This window comes from Macaca nemestrina, chromosome 11, assembly GCF_043159975.1.
Source record: "Macaca nemestrina isolate mMacNem1 chromosome 11, mMacNem.hap1, whole genome shotgun sequence".
Classification (NCBI taxonomy): domain Eukaryota; kingdom Metazoa; phylum Chordata; class Mammalia; order Primates; family Cercopithecidae; genus Macaca; species Macaca nemestrina.
The window spans coordinates 129,227,051-129,252,566 of NC_092135.1; the positions used below are offsets into that span (position 1 = coordinate 129,227,051).

Consider the following 25,516-nt stretch of genomic DNA (forward strand, 5'->3'; position numbering starts at 1 on the left):
TTAAGTATATTATAAAAATGCAGTCATTATTGTATTTGCTGGTATTAATCCTTTTACTCACATTCACTCATTTTTTGCCTCAACTTATAAAAGTAAGATTGGTACTTGGATTTTTTTTAATTTTGTGTTTTTAAGTCTGTTTAATGCCTAAGGAACATAACTAGTTAGAACAGCTACTTATTTGGCAATCTCAAGTTATGGGAAGCGTAGCTGAGAATCAAGAAAAAAGCAGAATAATAATAAATACATAGTTATATAAAAGGATAGTTGAGTCTCAGCAAATAACTGAACCTGTGCTTTAAAACCGTAAGTACTTTAAGTAGAAAGTAGCCTCTAAGTCCCCACTCCATCTTTTCACTCTCCGCACACACACGCGCACAGACGTATACACACACACAAAACTGCCTCTCCCCCTTCTTTAATGAAAATAACATTTGTACATGGTGGTAAATCTAGATAGTACAAAAGAATGTTGAGTGATAAATTCGCTTGAGACAATTTTAATAAACATGTTTCCCTGCCTACTCCAGATGTGAGTAACAAGTTAAAAGGTGGACAAGCGCTTTGATAATAGCAAATAGGGTCAACTGAAACAACAACAACCACCCCCCCCCAAAAAAAAACAAACAATAATTTAAATGTATAAACATGTAGGTCTACTCAAAGTAGATGCTTGTAGCTTTTTTTTTTTTTTTTTTTTTTTTTTTTTTTTTTTTTTAGACAGAGTCTTGCTCTATTGCTCAGGCTGGAGTGCAGTGGCGCAATTCAGCTCACTGCAACCTCTGCCTCCCAGGTTCAAGCAATTCTCCTGCCTCAGCCTCCCAAGTAACGGATTACAGGCACCTGCCACCAGGCCTGGCTAATTTTTGTATTTTAAGCAGAGATGGGATTTCGCCATGTTGGCCAGGCTGGTCTCGAACTCCTGACCTCAAGTGATCACCTGCCTCAGCCTCCCAAAGTGCTAAGATTACGGGCATGAGCCACTGTACCCCACGCCCTTTGACAACATTTTATGTGGCGTAGTGATGGATAGCATAGTGATGACCTCTGTGTACTTAAGAAAGGCTAGATCACATTCACTCAGCTGTGTTTTGGGTGCCAATAAATGGTGAAATGAATTTTTTAAAGATTTCTATCCAAATAATAACATGAAAGTATGAGTCTTAATGGTAGAGTGAAGTTTTTAATATCTGGAAATTTCGTTTTAGAGTATTTCCTTTCCCAAAAACTTCAGATAAAGTAACTCTTACTAAAATAACTTCAAGCTCAGACTCAGCCTCTAATCTAGCAATAACCAAAAAAACCTAATCGGCTCGATTTTTTCTAAGACAATTGAATTTTCTCCCTGATGCCTTTTTAATTTATTGAGCAGATTCTGTCTTTGACCGAAAAGGGCAGTCTAATATCCTTTATAGGTCTAGGAAGACAGCTTAAATATCAGCCAAGATCCCCCATTTTTTTACCTCTCAGTCATAATACCTATTAAGCAGTAACCATTAAAGAATGTTTAACGTGACAGGGATTGTATCTGCTATGTATTCATTTGTGAAGTATTTACTAAGTGCCATATGCTCATGGAGATGTATTAATGAATAAGATAAACATTTTCTATCCTCATGTAATTTATAATTTTATGGAGGATGCAAACAAGTATGTTGGTAACTATAGTACAGACATGGTAGAGCTAAGACTAGCTTACTTCAACAGGACCTACAGTGGAGCTCAAATATTTCTCAGCTTTCTTTTTATTCATTCCTCTCATGTTCATACTCTTTGACAAGATCAGTGAAAGAGCTGAAACTGTAAGAATAGCTGTTTCAAACTTAATCTGTTCTCGTTAGACTCCTTCATTCTCTCCTGAATGCCTGTTATTTTAATGAAAGACTTTGACAAATCAGAAACAAGCTCCCTCACCTTTCACTGTCTTCTCAAAATGTCTTTCTTTTCATCCATCCTATCCTTCTTTGAGATCATGTTATCATTCTTTTCCACAATTGACTTCTACTTAGGTTCTTGATCCCAACTCATATGTATAGGAAGTCTGTGTTGCTTCCTCTGGCATTAGCAGCCTATACCAAGAGTGTGATAGGCTGCCATCTCTACTGTCAACGGCTAGTCTAGGAGTGGGGGTGTGGTAGGCAGACAGTTTAAAATGCCACAGTGTTCTCTTACCACAAAATAGCACCTTCTTCTTTAAGCCCTCCCCTGGTTAAGTTTTTTACTGGATTCCTGTATAAAAGTTGATCTAGACAACTTTTGCCAGGTTGTTATTGCCAGAATAAAAGAATACGATTTTTTTGTCATTGAAACTCTAGAGTACAACCTGATGTCATGAAATGGTGATGTCCTTTCATCAAAAGACTGCTATACCTGGAATTATAGTTGATAATCATAACCCAAATATCTTTTGGAGTAGATTTGCTCAACTCTGCATGTCCTCAGTAATCACAGTAATCAGCTATTAGAAATAGACTTTTATCATTAGAATACTTGTTTAAATATCAGAAGTGATTTAAACTTTCTGAGAATCAGAGTACATTTATGTACATTATTATAAAAATCAAATGCCAATAAAGTTCTCAATAAATAGCAATAAGTTGATGGCAGCTCACTCATACTGCAAGACTTTTCTTTGTTTGCTGATGAGAAATGGAAACAAGTGTGCTAATAATGCTGCAGCTTTGAATATTACAGATTTCTCTGGGTGCAGGAATGCAATCTGAGATTTTTAAGAGCTCTATGTGTTATGGTGACACAGCAATTTCTTTGTATAAAGCTTGTGACTCTTCTTCTTACATCTTTAAAATTCTCTCCCTCTCCCATTTTAGCAGCACCTGAAAAGAATTAGTCTTTTTGGAAATGTACCAAAAGCTTGCCTAAAACTATACTAACTTTTAGTTTTCTGAAGTCCAGGAAGATGACAACAAATACATTCTCTTTCAGTAAATTTGTAACGTTTGTGGCACAGTCTGTGTGGTTTTGTTTTTTGCTTTTCCTTATGGTACGTTATATGTATTCACTATATACTAAACTGGTAGAGTTAAAAGCTACAAATAGCAGTATCTTGGAATATGGAGGTACAAAAAACAAAAGTATGTTTGGGAAAGAAAATTGTTTTCTTTCTCAGCTTTTTCCCTGAAAATGTTTTATGCCACAAAATTCAAAAAAGCGTAATATCTTCCCCCTACTTTTTTGTTTTTTACCTGTAATGGCACTGTTTGTTTTTGAGACAGAGTCTCACTCTATCACCCAGGCTGGAGTTCAGTGGCACTGTGTCAGCTCACTGCAACCTCTGTCTCCCGGGTTTAAACAATTCTCCTGCCTCAGCCTCCTAAGTAGCTGGGATTACAGGCACCCACCACCACACCCGGCTAATTTTTATATTTTTAGTAGAGACAGGCTTCACCATGTTGGCCAGGCTGGTCTCAAACTCCTGACCTCAGGTGATCCACTCATCTCGGCCTCCCAAAGTGCTGGGATTACAGGCATGAGCTACCGCGCCCAGCCAATGGCACTGTTGTTTTTTTTATTATTACAAGTTGTATAAACTAGCCAAAGAATAAAATAAAGGATAACAAGAAAAGTTGCTTGGATTCCCACAACATGTGGCTCTGTCATTGAGTACACATACAGCTGGCAAATTTATAATTGTCTAAGTATATATATTTTTAAATAACATATCAAAACATGTGAAAGAGCTAAGTTATAGGTAACACATTCTGTGCTAGTAAAATGGTCTACCAAGTATTGATTTTTCCCTCTCCACTGCCCTCCCCTAAAATAAAGTCCACTGTTTTTCCTGTGATTTGACCATTTCTCAACATTTATTTTTCTAAATATGTTGTTTTGTTTTGTTTTTTGAGACAAGGCATCACTCTGTTGCCCAGGCTGTAGTGCAGTGGTGTGATCTCGGCTCAACTGTAGCCTTGACCTCCTGGGCTCAAGTGATGCTCCCAAGTAGTTGGGACTACAGGTATGCACCTCCATCCCCAGCTAATTTCTGTATTTTTTATAGAGATGGGGTTTCACAGGGATGCCCAGGCTGGTCTTGAACTCCAGGGTTCATGCATTCAATCCTCCTGCCTCGATCTCCCAGAATACAGGCATGAGCCACTGTGCTTGGCCAGTTTTTCTAAATATGTTTATGGAGACATAGAAATAAGATTTATTGCTGATTAAGGATTAGTCATTTAAATACTTTGTTATAAATGCTGATCCAAGGTATTACAACAAACTGGAGGAATTGTTTTGTGTTGTTATCTAAGAGGCAAATGTTTATACAGAAGAAAGATTTAGGGAGTGTCAGAATTACTGAATATAAATGAAAGAAAGTCTAATGGACTGTTACTAATGATTTAATGTATTTTCTTTTAACCTGTAGGTTCTCTCTTCATCTCTTGCCTTGCCCTCTTTTCCTTTCTTTTCTTTCTCCTTGCAGTTTATTTGTTGAAGAAACAACAAATTTGTTTGTTTCCAATTGCCTTGTTTCAGTTCCTGATCACCTCTCACTGGAAATAATACAGTGATTCCTTAAATGATCTCTTGTCTTGACCTTTCTTCCATTTGTTGTGGTAGAGAGAACAGAGACTTAGAAAGACCTGGATTCCAATTCTAGTGCTGCCATTTATTAGCAGGGTGACAATCACTAAATTTTGTTATTTCTGTTTTGTTTCCTGTGGTATGAATTTTGCTGATTGCATCTTTATGTGTAGTTTAATGTGGTGTTTGGTCCTTCATATTTCCTGTAAATTGGTAGTTGAATCCAGAAGCTTGATCACATTCAAAAATTTTTAGGGGGGTGGGGCTGGCGGTATGCACAGTTATTTCCATTTTCATGATGTTAGCAGTCATTGATAATCATGCTGCAATCTATTAGTTCATTATATGTTACAAAATGGTGATACAATTTTATCATTTATTAACTGTTCCTTTAAAAGTTTATGTCATATATCTCTCTGTGTGTGTATATAAAGATTAATGTGCAGGAGTTTTGCTTTCAGTGAATGTTTGCATTCCAGTCATTGCTTAGAAAGGTTTTTTGTCCTTTTAGAGTTGCCTGCTGAAACATTGAAGTAAACATATAAGAATATTATGGTTTTACCGTACTCTTGAAAAGATTGAATGTCTAAACTATTTAATAAAGAATTTGTCATTCCTTGTCTTAACACTTGTTTTTTCTAAAGAATGTGTCAGGGTTGGAACTGTTGTTAGATTGAGACACTGTCAGGTTTTTTATATGCTTTTAAGTTTATAGCCTTCACGGTCTATTTCGGTCTTTATTGCAATCAGCTAGGTAAAGTTCTGCATTAGGCTCCTGGTATTTATGTTCGCAGGCAAAATTTTTTCTAAACCTCATGAAATGTTAGTGCCTTTTAGGAAACAAAACTTAAGTCTAACTTCTGTCCCCTTTCCGAAGACTCTTCTACTAAAGAAAAAACCTTGAGTTTTGTGATTGGTTTAAGAATAGTATATATGTTATCTTTTATTTACTCTTTTATAACAAGTAAAAATGACAAAATAAATGAAATGTTAAGACAGATTTTAGGATAAACTCTTTCCTGTGAGTCAGTTTTCCCTGGAATATCCTGCCCTTGCAGCCAATGGGCAAGTTGATAAGTATTCTGCATGCCATTAGTTCCCTAACAAGTTGATGATGAAATTCTCGAGGTCTGAACCCTAAATATAACCAGTTTTCTAGGTTTAATATTCAGCTTGTTTTATATTTTGATAAACCCTTGGACATCAAATATTAGTAGCCGAATTTCTGGTTCTGATCCAAAACCAATTTCTGGTTATGCATCTAGATTTCAGTGATGATAATATAGTATTTTACTCTACTACTCCACCAACTCTCCCCAGCATACATAAGGAGGAGCAGGTATTGTTTTATGAATAAGGCAATTAAGGCTCAAAGAAATTTAGTGATTGTCACCCTGCTAATAAATGGCAGCACTAGAATTGGAATCCAGGTCTTTCTGATTCTAAGTCTCTGTTCTCTCTACCACAACAAATGGAAGAAAGGTCAAGACAAGAGATCATTTAAGGAATCACTGTGTTATTTCCAGTGAGAGGTGATCAGGAACTGAAATAAGGCAATTGGAAACAGAAATAAGATTTAAGGGATTCTCTTGACTTGGCAGCAGATTATATGTGGAGAGTGAGGGAATAGAAATTTGAAGATATGAGTTTCCTAGGTATGTCAATGAATGGTCATAGTGGGAAGAGAAAAGCAACCTGGAGAGGGATACCCTTTTTTATTCCTATCTTTGTGGGTTTTTAATTTTTGATTGAGGTGTTTGTGGTATATTTGGTTAAAGATATCCAATAGGCACTTAGAATTTCAGGTTCCTACTCAGATTATTTGGAATCTGTTGTTAAGAGAGTACAAGGGAATTAAAGAGAGACAGGCACTTTTTTTTTTTTTTTTTTTGAGACAATGTCTCACTCTGTCACCGCGGCTGGAATGCAGTGGCGTGATAATAGCTCACTGCAACCTCCACCTCCTGGGCTCAAGCCCACCTCAGCCTCCTGAGTAGCTGAGACCACAGACGCACACCACCACACCTGGCTAATTTTTGTAGTTTCTGTAGAGATGGGGTTTCACCATGCTAGCCAGGCTAGTCTCGAAATCCTGGACTCAAGCGATGGGGGCAGATATATTCTTAATCGCTGTGTATTGAGTTAATCCTCTAACACTGTGGCACTTACCTAATGAGAATTATAAATTCATAATTCTACTAAGGGACTATCCTAAGGCTTATAGCCTCAAAAATTCCTTCTGAATTCTTACCTAGCATTATAGGCACATAGGCACAAAGGTGGTTTTTCCCAGGGCACTGGTTGTCCATTGCACTTTGGATAAGCTGACCCCCTTGATGTGTCTAAATGTGGAAAATTTGATTGTGTAATTTATGGTATTGGGGGTTGGGGGACCACTTTCAGGTAGTTAGTTCCCTAGAGTCTGGGGGAAGATTGCCCTCTGTGATAGCCCCATTTAGAATAGTGTTTCTGCCTATCTATGTATATTGCTGTTTTTCCTCCTTTAGTAAAGATGGATTAGAGGGGAAAAAGAAAGACACCATATTCTTGAAAGCTTCTTGTTTTATTAATGTTGAGGTTGCACAAAATATTCATAAAGAAATAATATTTAAAAGCCAGTGTGTTGAAAGAAAGGAATTCATATGTGCAGTTTATGGTCCAATGATATGGCTGTGACTTATGCATATGCCCTTGCACAATTCCTGCTCTGTGGAAGGCTTGTACAAATAGTAACATTGGCAAGATGACTGTTAGCTACAAGCCAAAAAAAATTATTCAAACAACAAATTAGAATGTAGTTAGCTTATTTTGGTGTGCATTTCATTTTTTAAAGCAGAAAATTACAACTTTTTTTTTCATTAAAAATTGAATTACATACTTGGATTAAAGCAAAGTTTTTACTTACTGCTGCGTATTATATCTTGTGATGAACCACAAGTATAGTAATACTAAAGAGCAACAAAGTTGTTTTTTCATTTTCTTTACATGATACTTGTATAAACTGGATTTTAAAGCCTTGGGATACATTCCCTCATTTTACATTTAAAGGTTCGACTCCCAAAATTATGTCTTATCTGTGTGTTTAGAGGGGCAGGAGGAAGGAGACTCTGATCCAAAAAAGATTTAGAACCGCTGTATCAGACAATTGGCAGATAGTCACATAAATAAGTCCTGAGGGAGCCTAAACCAAGACCCAGTTTTTCCAAATGCTTGTTACTGTCTACACCCGCTGTGTCGTGTATAATAAGCACTCAATAAATATGACTGACTAGACCCAGCCACCAGGTCTTAAGAAACAGAGAGAGGGTCCTTCAGAAAGCTGTGGTTCCTGCCATACACCCAAGTGGTTATTGTGCTAGTAGTCCTGATTTTTAATTCCAGTGACCTTCATTATGCCTCTACACAAAATCAGTATGGCTTTTCTACCTACTTGTTTCTCACATTCCAGTGTTCATTCCTTTCCAACAACATTTATCCCTCTGCTATCAGAATCGTGCCCATTCAAGACTCAATTAGCCTTAGAAAGTAATACTCACAGGTATGTCAGTTTTCCCTGGTTTTGATTATCTAGCTGAATTATAAATTTAAGAGAGAAAGCAAAAGTGGAACAGGAAAGAGCTTGGTATATTTCCTAGGGCTTAACCATTAGGCCTTGAACTTAGTAGAAAATACTTGTTGTCTCAGTCTCTAAATATAAATTTAGTTTAACTCTCTTTGTCTCTTATTAAGTAATAAAAATTATTTTACCTATAGTACCTGGCACTGTGCCAATAATTTATGAGCGATAGTAAATATAGTCTCAGCCTTTATGTTTAGGTGGCAGAACACTTGAGCGAGCTTGTTAGATGATTTGGGTATCAAATTATGGAAAGAACTTTAAGTTCTTAGCCTTATAGGAGTGAAAATAGAAGTTAAATGGTAGTTTCAACTACAAGATTTAGAATAACTTTTCAGTAGCCTCTTTGGTGTAATATCACTTTAAATTTTATTTTTATTTCATTGGAATGTTACTCATTGAAGAAAAGTTGTCCTATAATAATAGCCATTGATTTAAACCTATAATAATTGGTTCATTTTTAAATGCTGTAGAATCGTAAAGTTGGAACAAACTTACAGAACGTCTAGTCCCATTCTTCCTCTTATTCAGATGAGGAAAGGACCCTGGAATGTTTGGTTAATTGAACATTGTCTAAATTGGCCCAACTATTTAGAGACAAAACAGAAACTAGAACATGAGTTTTAGACTTCGTGGTTCCCTCTTATATAACTTATTGTTATTTTTCTCAGTACATATTAACTGATAGCATATATGTTATTACTGTATTTTCAGTTATTTGCTCATCTGGTTTTTGTTATTCCTATAAAACAGTCAAGAAAATCTCTCTCTAATTATGAAGGAGAAAACCCAAGTGATTTGCCTAATGTCATATAACTAACAAATTTAGCAAAACTAGAACTAGAACCCAGATCTTTAGTTTTCTAGTATATTGCTTTTTTCACACCACCATACTGTTTTTCCCATATTGTTTCTAATAATACGAGTGACAATTAGTATTATTTCCAAATTATTCATACAAGGAAGTTTAGGCAAACTAAGAACATTCTCAAGAAAGAGTGATGGACTCTATTGTAGGGAAAAATAATCTAACCTTCCCTTATTGCAAAATTTCATTTTAACAGATACAGTTTTCATAAACTTCGTTCTATTCCTTTGAAATTTGAATTCACCACTCTCTGGAGTTTGAGGCTAGAGGACAGTTCCAATATAGAATTACAGATTTGAGTTGGTTTGTGGTAATAACTGCTATCATTCATAACAATAGTCTTTTTTTAAATGCCTTTTTAATAAATAAATGTTTTAATTAAATATCTGAAAAACCTAAAATGTCAATTAATTAAATGCAAGTCAGCTTCTATACAGTTGTATATAAATTATATTCAGTGTAGGATTTCGGTTCACTTTAGTATTGTTAAAAGAAAGTAGGGTAAGACCTCCAAACTCAGTGCCTGGGCCCTAGGAACTATGAAGGGCTTGAAACAGCCTTTCTGGAGAAGTTGGGAATTTGGGTTTTAATGTGAAATATTCCCATCTTAAATGTTGACAACTTACTTTGAATTTTTGTAAAGGATGTAGGCCAAACAAAATCTGCTACGGGCCAGATTCGGCCCTTGGGCCAATAGTATATGAATTTTCTTTTATTGGTTTGAATTACTGAAATAGTTCTCTGGCTGGTTTTTCCACCTTCATGCTTTTAAGCTGTCTTGTTCACAGGTATCTCCTTAAACTTTCTAAATCATCGTTCCATTTATCTGCAAAATAAAATGCAAATTGCTAAACCTGACATTCAAGACACTGTGTCATTTTGCTCTTAATTGCCTTTCTACTTTTATTTTTTTATTACATGTGCTACAGAAAAATTGACTGTTCAAATTAGACAAGCCAGGTGAATTCCAATCTCTAGACCTTTGCTGACTTACTTTCCTTACCCTGATGCCTATATTCCTCTTCATCATTTGTCCAATTCTTCCAATACTTTCAAACTCACTTTTGTCTGCATTCTCTGTGAATTTGTCTCCTGACCACTGTTACCTCTTTCTGTGATATTTTTTCCTCCTTAGCATTCATATCTTAGGTAGTTTATGCTGCTTTGCCACTTTTATTTATATAATATATAATTATATATTATAATGTATATTATGTATTATATATTATATAATATATAAATATATAATATATTTATTTATATATATAATATATATATTTATATATTATATATATTTATATATTATATAATTATAATATATAAATGATACATATATGTTTTATGTATTATATATTATAATGTATTTTATATATAATACATATTTTATATCTAATATATATTATATATATTTTGTTTTGTTTTGTTTTTCTTGAGATGGAGTCTCGCTCTCTCACCCAGGCTGGAGTGCAGTGGTGCAATCTTGTCTCACTGCAACCTCTGCCTCCCAGGTTCAAGGGATTCTCCTGCCTCAGCCTCCCAGGTAGCTGGGATTACAGGGGCCCACCACCATGCCTGGCTAATTTTTGTATTTTTAGTAGAGAGGAGGTTTCACATGTTGACCCTCTGTTCTTAAACTCCTGACCTCAAGTGATCTGCCCACCTGGGCCTTCCAAAGTGTTGGGATTACAGGCATGAGTCACCACGCCCACCTTTAATGCACACTCTTATGTGTGTTGGTTTTGTCTCAGTAAATGTTTGGTGATGGTGAAAAATCTAGAGCTGTATATGCTGCTTCAAAGGCTAGGAAAGAGCCTAGTTTCTTTTTTTTTCTTTTTTTTTTTATAATTTCAACTTTTATCTTAGATTCTGGGGGTACATGTGCAGGTTTGTTACATGGGTATATAGTGTGATGCTAAAGTTTGTGGGACAATTGATCCCGTCACCCAAATATTAAGCATAGTACCCAATAGTTTTTCAACCCAGCACCCTTCCCTCCTCCCTCCAGTTCCCAGTGTTTGTTGTTGCCTTCTTTGTGTCTGTGAATACCCAGTGTTTAACTCTCACTTATAGGTGAGAACATGCAGTATTTGGTTTTCTGTTCCTGCCTTAATTCACTTAGGATAATGGCCTCCATCTGCATCCATGTTGCTGCAAAAAACATGATTTCATTCTTCATGGCTGCAAAAATATCTTTTTATTAAAGTTTAATATACATTCAAAAACACGCACAAAATAATTAGCCTACAGCTTGATGAATTTTCACAGCTGCATACACCTGTGTAACCAGTACCCAATTCAAGATCATAACATTGCCAGCCTTCCAGAAGCTCTCTTTACATTCTCTTCTAGTTATTACCCCAGTCCTGCTGCTCCTCATGGAAAGCCACTGTGCCAGCCAGTATCATCTTTTAAAAGATTGGGTCGGGTATACCATTAGTCAAGTTTGTCCTATTTTTTATCTTGTTGCAAATATGGAGAGAATGAAAAATAATTTCTCTTCTTATCAATACAAAAATAATTGCTAAGGCAACAATGCAAAAGTCAGAATTTCTTCATTATCAAGGCTTATTTATCAGTTTATTATTCAACTAAAGTAATACTGGGGGATTTAAATCTTTCATGTAACTTAGGAAATGTCCAGGAGTTTCTATAAATGACTTTTGTCTTCTGAACAAAATGCAAAATGACCAAGAAATAGGAAAATTGATGTTAAGCAGTGTGCTACCCCCCACATGGCTGTTCTTGCCATGGAGGAGGTACCAGAGAATAACTAGAATCCAGACCTATGGTTGAGTACTCATTTATACTGAGAAAGGAGTCCCCTTTCTATACATATATTCTCTCAATATTGAAGATCAGATTTCTTCTATTCAGTAATTAGAACTCTGTGAAAGATTTTTTTTTTTTTGAGACTGAGTTTTGCTCTGTCACCCAGGCTGGAGTGCAGTGGCATGATCTTGGCTCACTGCAACCTCCGCCTCTTGGGTTCAAGCAATTCTCCTGCCTCAGCCTCCCAAGTAGCTGGGATTACAGGTGTGCATCACCACGCCCGGCTAATTTTCATATTTTTACTACAGATGGGGTTTCACCATGTTGGTCAGGCTGGTCTCGAACTCCTGACCTTGTGATCCACCCACCTCAGCCTCCCAAAGTGCTAGGGTTACAGGCGTGAGCCACCGCGCCCAGCTCTGTGAAAGATTTTTAATTCTGCAATTTATGTTTTAAATGCCCATTGTTACCTATAACTTTTTCAGAAACGACTTGGTTAAAACTCTTCTGTCTTAACTTAAAATGTTACCTGTAACACTGGCTTCGCTTTCTGTTTATCAGGACCCCTGAACAATGCCCAAGTGTTGTCTCTTTGTTGTCAGAGAGTTACAACCCTCATGTGCGCTATGGAGCTGCAATGGCCTTGGGGATCTGCTGTGCTGGTACAGGAAACAAGGTAAAGCCCACAACCAATGGGGTCAGTTCTTTCTTGGCGCCAGACTGTTTTCCCTCACCGCAGAATTTATGTAACAGCTGTAAAAATACAAGTGCAGTATGATCTGTAAGACTGAACTTGCCGTACAAAGCTTCCCAGTACTCCCTCATTCTGTGATGCTGGATTGCCCAAAACTGCTTAAGAATAAATCATCACATTACATGGATAGCTGTAACTGAAACAATGCTTTTGAATTTCTTTTTGAAATCATTGATTTCTGGGTTTTTTGTTTTGCTTTTGTTTATTTGTTTTGAAACAGAGTTTCACTCTTGTCATCCAGGCTGGAGTGCAGTGGCGCAAGCTCACCATGTTGGCCAGGCTGGTCTCAAACTCCTGACATCAGGTGATCCACCTGCCTTGGCCTCCCACAGTGCTGGGATTACAGGCATGAGCCACCACACCAGGCTTTTTTTTTTTTTTTTTTTTTCTTACTTTTCTTTTGAGTCTTGCTCTGTTGCTTGGGCTGAAGTGCAGTGGCAGGAACACTGCCCACTGCCAACACACTCAGCTAATTTTTTTATTTTTCATGGAGAAGGGGTTTCACTATGTTGCCCAGGCTGATCTCAGACTCCTGGGATCAAGTGATCCTCCTGCCTCAGCCTCTCACAGTGGTGAGATTACAGGCATGAGCCACTGTGCCTGGCCCATTGATTTCTTTAAAAAAAAGAAAAAATGAAGAAAATAAAATAGTTGTTGTTGTTGTTGTTAAATAACTACTCAGGTTATTTTATATGATTATTTTACATGTTTAATTTGTATAATTAGTGTTCTGGAAAACAAGGTTCTCATCCGAAGCCACTAAAATCAGCTGATTTGATAACTTTTCTGTTTTAAACAAATCACCGATGTGCTATTTACGTGTTTTCTCATATCTAACCTTAATAGGTAACCTGGTATTTATTAAGGCCTCAAAAGTTCCAAAAAAAAGAGTTGAATGGGGCAAGGTGATGATTTGAAAACATAATTGATCATGAGATTCATAAAGAAATGTGCTCTTGCATGAATAACACGTATTCATAATTCACAGTAATGACATAATCATGACACTTTGCCTCTCATAGCACATATGCACAAACCTTGACCATCTCCCAGAAGTGAACCTTTTAACAAAGTGTGTATGTATAAGACTGAGAGCAAGGCTATGCTCCCAGTGCCTTTCCATCAGAGAGAAAAGAGTCACTTTTTTATCATCTGTTGTCCAAACTCAAAACAAAACATAGTTAGTTGTAAGTTTATGGACTGATTCCAGGAATCTAAAAATTTTAATTTCCTTGAATTTTTTTCCAATAAAGAGTATTGGTGGTGTGGGCCGGGCACTGTGGTTCACACCTGTAATCCCAGCACTTTGGGAGGCTGAGGTGGGCAGATCACGAGGTCAGGAGTTTGAGACTAGCCTGACCAACATGGTGAAACCTCGTCTCTACTAAAAATACAAAAATTAGCCGGGCGTGGTGGCACACGCCTGTAACCCCAGCTACTCAGGGGGCTGAGACAGGAGAATTGCTTGAACCCAGGAGGCAGAGGTTGCAGTGAGCCAGAATCCTGCCATTGCACTCCAGCCTGGGTGACAGAGCAAGACTGCGTCTCAAAAAATAAATAAATAAGTAAATAAAAGAGTATTGGTATTGTGTACAAATAAGTTTTCCTGGTCACATAAAACGTTATTGAGGCTGGGAATAAAAATAGCTATTTTTGGCCAGGCACAGTGGCTCACGCCTATAATCACAGCACTTTGGGAGGCCCAGGCGTTTGGATCACCTGAGGTCAGGAATTCAAGACCAGCCTGGGCAACATGGCAAAACCCCAACTCTACTAAAAATACAAAAATTAGCTGGGCGTGGTGGCACGCACCTGTAATCCCAGCTACTCAGGAGGCCAAGGCAGGAGAATTGCTTGAACCCAGGAGGTGGAAGTTCCAGTGAGCCAAGATGATGCCCTTGCCCTTCCGCCTGGGGGACAGGGGTGAAACTCTATCTCAAATAAAAAGGCCAGGCATGGTGGCTTACGCCTGTAATCCCAGCATTTTGGAAGACCGAGGCAGGTGGATCACCTGAGATCAGGAGTTTGAGACCAGCCTGGCTAACTTGGTGAAACCTCTTCTCTACTAAAAATACAAAAATTAACCAGCCGAGCATGGTGGCTCACACCTGTAATCCCAGCACTTTTGGGAGGCCGAGGCAGGCGGATCACCTGAAGTCAGGAGTTCGAGACCAGCCTGCCTAACATAGTGAGACCCCGTCTCTACTAAAAATACAAAAAATTAGTGGCTGGACGCCGTGGCTCACGCCTGTAATCCCAGCACTTTGGGAGGCCGAGACGGGCGGATCACGAGGTCAGGAGATCAAGACCATCCTGGCTAACACAGTGAAACCCCGTCTCTACTAAAAAATACAAAAAAAAAAACTAGCCGGGCGAGGTGGTGGGCGCCTGTAGTCCCAGCTACTTGGGAGGCTGAGGCAGGAGAATGGCGTGAACCCGGAAGGCGGAACTTGCAGTGAGCTGAGATCCGGCCACTGCACTCCAGCCTGGGCGACAGAGCGAGACTCCGTCTCAAAAAAAAAAAAAAAAAAATTAGTATGGTGGCAGGCGCCTGTAATCCCAGTTACTCAGGAGGCTGAGGCAGGAGAATCGCTTGAACCCAGGAGGCAGAGGTTGCAGTGAGTGGACATTGTGCCACTGCACTCCAGCCTGGGCAACAAGAGTGAGACTGTCTCAAAAAAAAAAAAAAAAAAAAAAAAGCTATTTTTCACTACACATAGCAACAATCGTGTGATAAAGAGACATCCCTCCTTTCCAGCATTTCATCCTATTCTGTCTGCTTACCCTGCTTTTCTTTTTCTTTTTTGAGACAGTGTCTCACTCTGTCACTGTCACCCAGGCTGGAGTACAATGGGGCTATTATAGCTCACTGCAGCCTCAATCTCCCAGGCTTAATCAAGCCTCCCAGTTAGCTGGGACTGCAAACGCATGGCACCATGCCAGGCTAATTTTTTTTTTTTTTTTAAGAGACACTAGGTCTTGCTGTGTCGCCTGGGCTTTATTTTTCTTCATAGCACTTACAACCACCTGATATATTTTACACCTATTTATTGTTTGTCTTTGGCAAAATGTAAGATCACTGAGAATATAATGTTCACTGCTGGAACCTAAAATTAAACCTTTGTTTGTTGCGTGAATGATGGATGGCAAGATCATTAAAGGATATGATGGTGACCAAGTTGGACATCATCTCTCTCATTACAGAGTTTTGTTTTTTATTTTTATGTTTATTTATTTATGTATTTATTTTGAGATAGAGTTTTACTCTGTCACCCAGGCTGGACTTCAGTGGTGCAGTCTCGGCTTACTGCAACATCCGCCTCCCGGGTTCAAACGATTCTCCTGCCTCAGCTTCCTGAGTAGGTGGGATTACAGGCATGTGCCACCACACCCGGCTAATTTTTATATTTTTAGTAGAAGCAGAATTTCACCTCACCGTGTTGGCCAGGCTGGTCTCGAGCTTCTGACCTCAGGTTGTCCACCCGCCTCAGCTTCCCAAAGTGCTGGGATTGTAGGCATGAGCCACCGTGCCCGGCCAGTTTTTTTAAATGTTTTAATTTATTTTGGGGGAGAATTTCTTACATGAGAATGTATCTTCAATTTTACTGGAGATGTCATTGGGTATATCAAATGTAGTTATAGAAATTGACCTTATTTTTTTTCTACAACACAACTGTTCTGTAAACAAAGGAAGAATATAGTTGTATGTTTTACTAAGTATTTCCCCCCTTGAGTCTTAAGTTGACATTTATGTCAGGCCTCATAAGTTAAATGTAAATTAGATTCTCTTTTCTTTTCAGATTATTGTAAACTTAATATGATATCTAGGAGCAAATGTTCTTTGAAACACAGCATCTGACAAGTTAATTCAATGAAAAAAATTTTTATTACTCATACTAAACAAGTCTGCTTTATTTCTAGATAATTTATGTGATCTAGGTATCAGTACCTATCTAACTGTGGATTGGGGCTTTGTTTTTGTTTTTTTTATTTCTTAAAAACCTGAAACATCTGTTTATTCTAAAATATACCATTGGGGTTGTATTACATACCTCAAAGGCCAAGTTACTGTCTTTTACCTTCTAAGTTGGAAATTTGGTTATATTTTTATCATGACTACTTCATAAAGAATATTGACAATATGTTTGAAAAATATACTCCGTCTGCACAGTGTCATTACATTTTTTAGTAATGTAGGGAGAAAGGATACCCATATCTGCTGTGTGTATTATCTGTTAATAGCTCTCATTTTAATATATATATGTAAGTTTACATGTAGAGGAATCCAAAGTCACTTTCCAACAAAGGATTCGGTTTATTCTTTTCCTTGGTCTTAGAATTAAGGATACTTGAGAAACATCCTACCAAATTAAGAAATATCTGATAATCTTAAAAGCCTATTACTCTTTTCCTCCCAGATTTATACCTACCTAAGGACCTTGTAAGGGATGTTGTGGTGTTTTTTGTTTGTTTTTCTTGTTGTTTTGTACTTTTTTGTTTTAACTCTAATCTCATGACAGATTAAAGGAACGTTGTGGGTTTTGTTTTGTTTTGTTTGAGACAGAGTCTCGCTCAGTTGCCCAGGCCCAGGCTGGAGTGCAGTGGCACGATCTCAGCTCACTGGAACGTCCACCTTCTGGGTTCAAGCGGTTCTCCTGCCTCAGCCTCCCCAGTAGCTGGGATTACAGGTGCCCGCCACCACGCCCAGCTGATTTTTGTATTCCTGCTGGTCTCGAACTCCTGACCTCGTGATCCGCCCTCCTCGGCCTCCCAGAGTGCTGGGATTATAGGTGTGAGCCACCGTTCCCGGCCAGGAACGTTGTGTTTTAAAGTGGCTCTTCCCAAAGGTCCTGCAGAGTGAGAATAGAAGTTATATGGGGCAAAAGAGTGTTTGGTCAAATACATTGGACAAATGCTGGTATAAACAATAGTTGAGTGGTTTATAATAAGGCATCCTAGAACCTTTGTTATGATGTGTACATTCCTAGAACCTTTGATACAGTGTATACATATATTTTGTGTCTGCAAGAGGAGGTGATATATATACAGTATGCCTGAACTCTCAAACTTATTTAATAAAGGGCTTCTTTTTTCATAGAACTGACATTCTGAAGAATAGGATATTAGGGAAATACTGATAAATATTTTGGAAAATCTCGTCACCTGTGGTCTTAGGAAGTGCAACCATGAAATCAATTCTAGTCTATGATTTCATTTGTTTTGCTATTCTAGCTAGTAAAATCTTTTGTTTGGAAAATTTGAGGTTTTTTGTTTAAATTTTTTTGTCTTGATTTAATTTTTAAAATTAGGTCTTATAAAATCATCTGAGATGTTACTTTACTCTAATATTTGTTTTATTACTATTTTTATTTTTTCTTTTTTATGTTAGAGACAGGATCAACTATGTTGCCCAGGCTGGTCTTCAACTCTTGGGATCAGGCAATCCTCCCACCTTGCCTCTCAAGAGTGTTGGGATTACAGGCATAAGCCATTGCAACCAACCTTACGCTAATATTTTTTTTTTGTTTTGAGACAGAGTTTCACTCTTGTTGCCCAGGCTAGAGTGCAGTGGTGCTATCCTGGCTCACCGCAACCTCTGCCTCTTGTGTTCAAGTGATTCTCCAGCCTCAGCCTCCCAAGTAGCTGGGACTACAGGCACCTGCCACCACGCCCAGCTAATTTTTTGGTTTTTTTTTTTTTTTTTTTTGTATTTTTAGTAGAGACAGGGTTTCACCATGTTGGCCAGGCTAGTCACGAACTCCTGACCTCAGATTATCTGCCCTCCTTGGCCTCCCAAAGTGCTGGGATTACAGGCATACGCCACCACGCCCAGCTAATTTTTGTATTTTTAGTGGAGAAGGGGTTTTACCATGTTGGCCAGGCTGGTCTCAAACTCCTGGCCTCAATTAATCTGCCCACCTTGGCCTCCCAAAGTGCTGGGATTACAGGAATGAGCCACCATGCCCACCCAGCCTGATGGGAAGTTGAATTATACAAATTTTGGATTCAGACTGGCCTGGGTTTGCCATCAGTACTTACTCGACTTTGGGCAAGTTATTTAACCTTCCTAACTCTCAGTTTATTTGTTTATAAAGATTGTTTTGTGCTGGTTTTTGTTTGTTTTAGGAGTAAGAGGGTTATATAGGATAATATATAAAATACCTACTACTGTGTCTGAAAAGTAATAGGTGCTTATCAAATGTTAATCCCATTTCTCTTAATTTTTTATGACCTCTTACCTCAAGACAAGAGCACTCAGTTTCTAAAACTTCCTTTTTACTTACCCTCAGTTATATTGAAATTTAAGTAAAGCATAACCAGTTCTAAACTATTCCATTCACGTAGTTGTTAATTAACTTCTTACTACACTGTTGGATGAAAATATTGAGTGACTTAGAGTGATAGTAGATATAGTCGTGCATCATTTAAGAACAAGGATATGTTCTGAGAAATGGTGATTTCGCGATTGTACAAACATCATAGAGTATACTTTCACAAACATAGATAGTTATGGTCTGTTGCTTCCAGAATACAAACCTGTACATCATGTTACTATACTGAATAGGCAGTTATAACACAGTGGTATTGCTGTATCTAAACATACAAAAGGTACAGTAAAAATACAGTATAAAAGATAAAAAATCATACAACTATATAGGGCACTTAACCCTGAATGGAACTTATAGGACTGGAACTTGCTCTGGGTGAGTCAGTGAGTAAGTGTTGAGTGAATGTGAGGGCCTAGGACACTATTGTCACTGTAATAGACTTTATTAATACTGTATACTTTGACTACTAAATGTATACATTTTTTTCTCCAATAATTGATCTAGCTTATCTTTTTTTATAAATTTTTAATTATTTTTAATTTTTTGACTCTTGTAATAACACTTGGTTTAAAACACAAACCTGGGTGGGCACAGTGGCTCACGCCTATAATCCCAGCACTTTGGGAGGCCAAGGTGGGTGGATCACCTGAGGTCAGGAGGTCGAGACCAGCCTGACCAACGTGGTGAAACCCATCTCTACTAAAAATACAAAAATTAACCGGGGGTGGTGGCATGCACCTATAATCCCAGCTACTCTGGAAGCTGAGTCAAGAGAATTCCTTAAACCCAGAATGCAGGGGTTGCAGTGAGCCAAGATCGCGCCATTGCACTCCAGTCTGGGTGACAAGAGTGAAACTCCATCTCAAAAAAAAAAAACAAAAAAAAATTGTACCACTATACAAAAATATGTTTTCTTTATTTTCTGGAAGGTTTTTTTGTTTTCAAAATGTTTTATTTGTTTTTATTTTTTAAACTTTTTTGTAAAAAACTAAGACACACACTCACATTATACTAGGCCTGCACAGGGCCAGTATCATCAATAAGTCACTTAGGCAATAGGAATTTTTCAACTCCATTATAATGGGACTACCATCATATATGCAGTGTGTCATTGCCCAGAATGTTGTTATATGGCATATGACTATAAATTGAAAATTCACCCCTATCAGCTTTATTTAAAAGTTGTGTTTGTTTTTTTAAATTCTTTCAGGAAGCCATTAATTTGCTAGAACCAATGACAAACGACCCCGTGAACTACGTGAGGCAAGGGGCACTCATAGCTTCAGCTCTCATCATGATCCAGCAGACTGAAATCACTTGTCCAAAGGTGAGCAAAGAAATTCCCTGGAAGAGAGATGGTTTGGCCTTTTCTTTAGTAACTTACCGTCTTTTGAGGACATTTTTTACTTCAATATGGTGAACACTGAAGTCACAGAAAGTAAAAGTAAAGAGAGCATTTTAGAGTATAAGAGAATGGGAAAACTTTAAATATGTTATGCTCTTTAAATATATTTTTTACAGACTTAATGGTCCCTTTGTTAATTTAAGTTTATAACCATGCTTGAAAAATGAGAATTCTTGGGGTGTTAAAATCATAACATGAACTCTTTTTTTGCCTTTCACTATCCTTTTAAAATGTATTCAGGCCGGGCACAGTGGCTCAAGCCTGTAATCCCAGCACTTTGGGAGGCCGAGACAGGCGGATCACGAGGTCAGGATATGGAGACCATCCTGGCTAACACGGTGAAACCCCATCTCTACTAAAAAATACAAAAAAACTAGCCGGGCGAGGTGGCGGGCGCCTGTAGTCCCAGCTACTCGGGAGGCTGAGGCAGGAGAATGGCGTAAATCCGGGAGGCAGAGCTTGCAGTGAGCCGAGATCTGGCCACTGGGCGACAGAGCGAGACTCCGTCTCAAAAAAAAAAAAAATGTATTCAGTGGGATAACTTTTTCCTCTGATAATACAGGATGCAAACTTAGGCAGTCCATGACTTTTTTGATCTATCCTTCTAAGGTAATTTTTAAAAAAGCCTGCAGTCACTTTGTATCATACATACAATCTTAGTTTAGAAATGAGTACATCCACATTCTCTTTTGGAATGTCATTGCCCTCCTAGGCAATCTTTTTGGGTGGAGTTCCAAATGGCTCCAAGACAGCTTTCTTTTCCACTTCACCCACATCTGCTCCACAGAAATACTCTTACACATTTTGCCCTTCTGGATAGGAATATAATAGGCTGTCAGTGCTAGTACCTCAGCTAATAGCTAATGCCTCGGTGCACAGCAGCCCCTGATCATATTGTGCACTCCAGGTGGACCCTCTGAAGCCCTTTTCTGTAAACTTGGAGTGAGGGGGAAAGACTCACAACCCAGCTTGCCCCAAAGAGATCCCCTTCACATATCCTCCACAATCCACACCCACCTTGTGGGTGACTCCGTAATAGTTTTGAAACACCTGTTTTGAAATTCTCGGATGAGCCAAGCACGGTGGTTCATTCCTATAATCCTAGTACTTTGGGAGGCTGAGGTGGGAGGATCACTTGAGCCCAGGAGTTCAAGGCTAGCCTGGGCAACATAGGAGGAGGCCTCATCACTACAAAGAATTGAAAAAGAATTAGCTGGGCATGGTGGCATGCATCTGTAGTCCCAGCTATTTGGGAGCTGAGTTGGGAGGATTACTGAAGCCCAGGAGGCTGAGGCTGCAGTGAGCCATGGTTGTGCCACTGCACTCCTTCCTGGGTGACAGAGCAAGACCCTGTCTCAAAAAATAAAATAAAATTCTCTCATGACAATCTCTCAGTCCTCAGGTTGTTAGTGTTTGATATCTCATGTATCTTGTCACTTCAGCCAAAACTTCTCATTCTACTAAGAAACAGAAAATGCATGTATCTTATTTTTAATACATGTATTAAATTAGCATGCTTGATATACTAAATAGACATGTATAACTTACACAACATTTTCAGATCTTCTAATTCTTAAAGCTAGGGATTTAGTATCCATTTATTAATTCTGCTCATATAATGGGAAGTAGTCGAAAAATTGATAACAGAAAAAACCATTGGCATTCGGTCTTATGCCTAATCGAGCAAATATAGAACACCACCCTCATTTTCAGCAAAGTAGATTTGAGGAGGTAGAGAAAAGAAAAATTTCCAGAACTCATTGATTATTCATTCTAATTTTATTGAGCTTTGTTTAATAAATTTCAAGTTCTAAACAGTTGCTGTCATCTTTGCTTCATTTATTTAATGTTTCTCTTTCTGTCTCAAAATCATTTTCAGGACTTTCAAAAATTGTATTATTACAAAGATAGAATCTGACTTCTCGTCCTGTTTTTATAACGTATTACTTAATATACTACATCTTCTAGAACATAAACATCTTTCCAAACACCACATTTCTTTTTGTTTTTAAATATAGCAGCTATCATGTGAGTAGCTTTTACATCTTTTATCTTTGCTTTTGATCTTCAACTGAGCTTTTGGAGTTATCCACTGAGTAGTGTCATTAAAGAAACAAATTTTGGTCATGGAATGCACCTCCTCTAACAGTAATACATAGACATTTATTCACTTTGACCCCACGTGTTGCTTTCATGTTACTTGTATTGTCAGCAAGACAAATGTTCTGTCTTCCCATCCTCTGCTGTAGGATTTCATTGATTTTACAGTTATTATCTCTGTTCCAAAAGCGGCAGAGTCCTTTGGGAGTTGGATAATCATTCCAGGAACTGTTGTTGAACCAAGTCTTACCTGGTGCAGATACACGGGCACACTCCCATCTTCAAGTTGTACCAGAATCTTAGACACTGATTAAAATGTCAAAGTGAAGTCACAACTAGTAGCCTCTGCCATTAATATAAACTGAGTAGATAAATGTAAATGTATATGCCACTGACTAAAAAAGCAAAATTTACAGTATGAAACTCAAAAATTATTTCAGGAAACACTACTCTTTAGAGCGAAGTTGTTATTCAGCTTAAGAATTCTTAAAGTTAATTTCATTGTTTTCTGTTATTAAGCAAGTGATAAAGAATTTCATAGACTACAGTTTATATCATCTTTCCTTTATCTGATAATTGCCAACAAGACAAAATTGACATTTTGGGGATGGTATACAGCATGTTGCCGAAAAGAAAAATCTGTTGAGAAACTCTGAAGAGGAGTAGATTCTCAAGGCTATAGAGTCTTAATTGCAAGGTTGCAAAACCAGTCCATGAAATAAAGTGGAAATGGCTCAAAAATAAGGATCAAATGTAAATTTCATCAATAATTATAAACCCCTCTCAAAGGAATTCAAAAGAGAAATTTCTCAGATATTTTGTGAAATTCACAATGGAAATTTCCAAAGGAAATGTCTTGTATAACCATTAATATATGTCACATCCCTAACACTTAGCTCCACACATTGCCCTCTTAGTTGAAGTATTTCCAGTACATCTTTGCTTTGTTTCTCTCAGTTTCTCGCTAGCTCATGCTCACAAACATAAACCCAGGAACATGCACACATCCCTAGATCAAAGGTTCACATTTAACACGGGTAATGTTCTTTTTTAGGTCCTTGGAGCTATTTTGTTCTAAGAACCCAACTCTCCTCTTTATTAAATTATCTATCTTTTGTTATTCTTGTTAAATGAAATCCACCATTAAGATGGGCACAGTGGCTGAGGCAGGAGAACTGCTTGAGCCTGGGAGTTCAAGGCCAGCCTGAACAACATCCCAAGACCCTATCTCTAAACAAACAAACAAAAATCACCATTAACAGTTACTTGAACATGTACATATTAAGTATCATATATAAACTCACATCAAAATATTACACTGTAAGTATAGAATCTGATGTTCCTATTACCAATATTATTTGGCCTAAGGCCTGGTATAGGAAAGCTTCTCCTATCATTGACAAGTACCCTCTTTGGAAGTAGAATTAAAGCTCCTGCAGTTCTAAAATAAATCATGGTATATATAATTTTATAGCATAGCACATTTGTAAGTAGTAGTCTATCTCTATTACCACACTGTCATTTTAAGATAGGGACTTGAACTTTTACAGTGTCAGTGGTAATAAAAAAGAAAAAGGCTACAAAAACTGCCATAAGCAAATTAATGCTGATAAAATTGAGGAGGGAGCTGAAAACTCATTTGGGATCCTGATAATGGGGAAGTCATGAGAGCATCAACAAGAATATTTTGAAGGAAGAATAAAGATAATATTCATTTCAGGCATATTCAGTTTGACATGACAGCATGTCAGTTGGAAATAACATGGGAGCATAGGAAAAAAATTAGAAGCTAAATACGGAGATTTGGGAACTAGCCATAAAAAAAGTTATATAGGCCAGGCGCAGTGGCTCACGCCTATAATCCCAGCACTTTGGGAGGCCAAGGCGGGCGGATCACAAGGTCAGGAGTTCAAGACCAGCCTGGACAATGTAGTGAAACCCCGTCTCTACTAAAAATACAAAATAAATTAGCTGGGTATGGTGGCAGGCGCCTGTAATCCCAGCTACTTGGGAGGCTGAGGCAGGAGAATCACTTGAACCTGGGAGGCAGAGGTTGCAGTGAGCTGAGATCACACCACTGCACTCCAGCCTGGGTGATACAGTAAGACTGTCTCAAGGGAAAAACGTGTGTGTGTGTGGGTGTGGGTGTTTATAGCCCTTTACCATTCAAAATCCAAAAAGCTCTGAAAATTCAAAGAGATTTGTTTGTTTTTAAAGACTCATTTGGATGCAATTATTAATTCATTATCATTTATCCTACTTAGTATAAATATTCATATATTGTGCTACTTCAGAAATAATTTATTATGGGATATAATAATACATGGAGCAATACTACACTGGGTGTATTGTATAATATGTAGATATGCATCATGTTAGCCTTCTAAATTCTGAATTCCAAAATACATCTCACCTCAAGAATTTCATAGAAGGAATTACAGACATATAGTTGAAGTCATAAGCACAAATATAATTTCACAGACAGAAAAACCTCCAGGCCGGGCGCAGTGGCTCACGCCTGTAATCCCAGCACTTTGGGAGGCTGAGGTGGGCGGATCACAAGGTCAGGAAGATCGAGACCATCCTGGCGAACACAGTGAAACCCTGTCTCTACTAAAAAAATACAAAAAACTAGCCGGGCGAGGTGGCGGGCGCCTGTAGTCCCAGCTATGGGAGGCTGAGGCAGGAGAATGGCGTAAACCCGGGAGGCGGAGCTTGCAGTAAGCTGAGATCCAGCCACAGCACTCCAGCCTGGGTGACAGAGCGAGACGCCGTCTCAACAAAAAAATAAAAAAGAAAAAAGAAATAAAGAAAAAGAAAAAACACCTCCAAAACTGATCCTTGATGTACAGCTACATTTCCATAACCAGGAAGATAGAAAAATAGAAAGGAGGAGTCACATTCAGATGATAAGTACCAACAGAAACAACTCCAAGGAACGTTATTGCTTTCTCCCTGACATCTAAGAGTGGGCTTTTTCCCAGCAGTATACAAGTAAAAACTTGATGAATGTTAAAAATGCATGCTTTTTGAGAAGGTAGATTTTAAATACTCATACATAGTACAATGCATGGATCACAGAGTTGCATAAAATTTTAATTGTCTTTTTTTGTGAGATTGTTGTGAAATAAAATGG

The 25,516-nt window shown here is 38.0% G+C and overlaps 1 protein-coding gene across 1 annotated transcript in view; it reads left to right on the plus strand.

Annotated features, from left to right (window-relative positions):
* Window positions 1-25,516, plus strand: part of LOC105474013 (proteasome 26S subunit, non-ATPase 1) — a 122,012-nt gene that overhangs the window by 74,343 nt on the left and 22,153 nt on the right. The window contains exons 17-18 of the mRNA XM_071073522.1: window positions 12,354-12,468; window positions 20,086-20,202. Of these exons, the coding sequence (XP_070929623.1) occupies window positions 12,354-12,468; window positions 20,086-20,202 (232 nt within the window). The remainder of the gene's footprint in view (window positions 1-12,353; window positions 12,469-20,085; window positions 20,203-25,516) is intronic.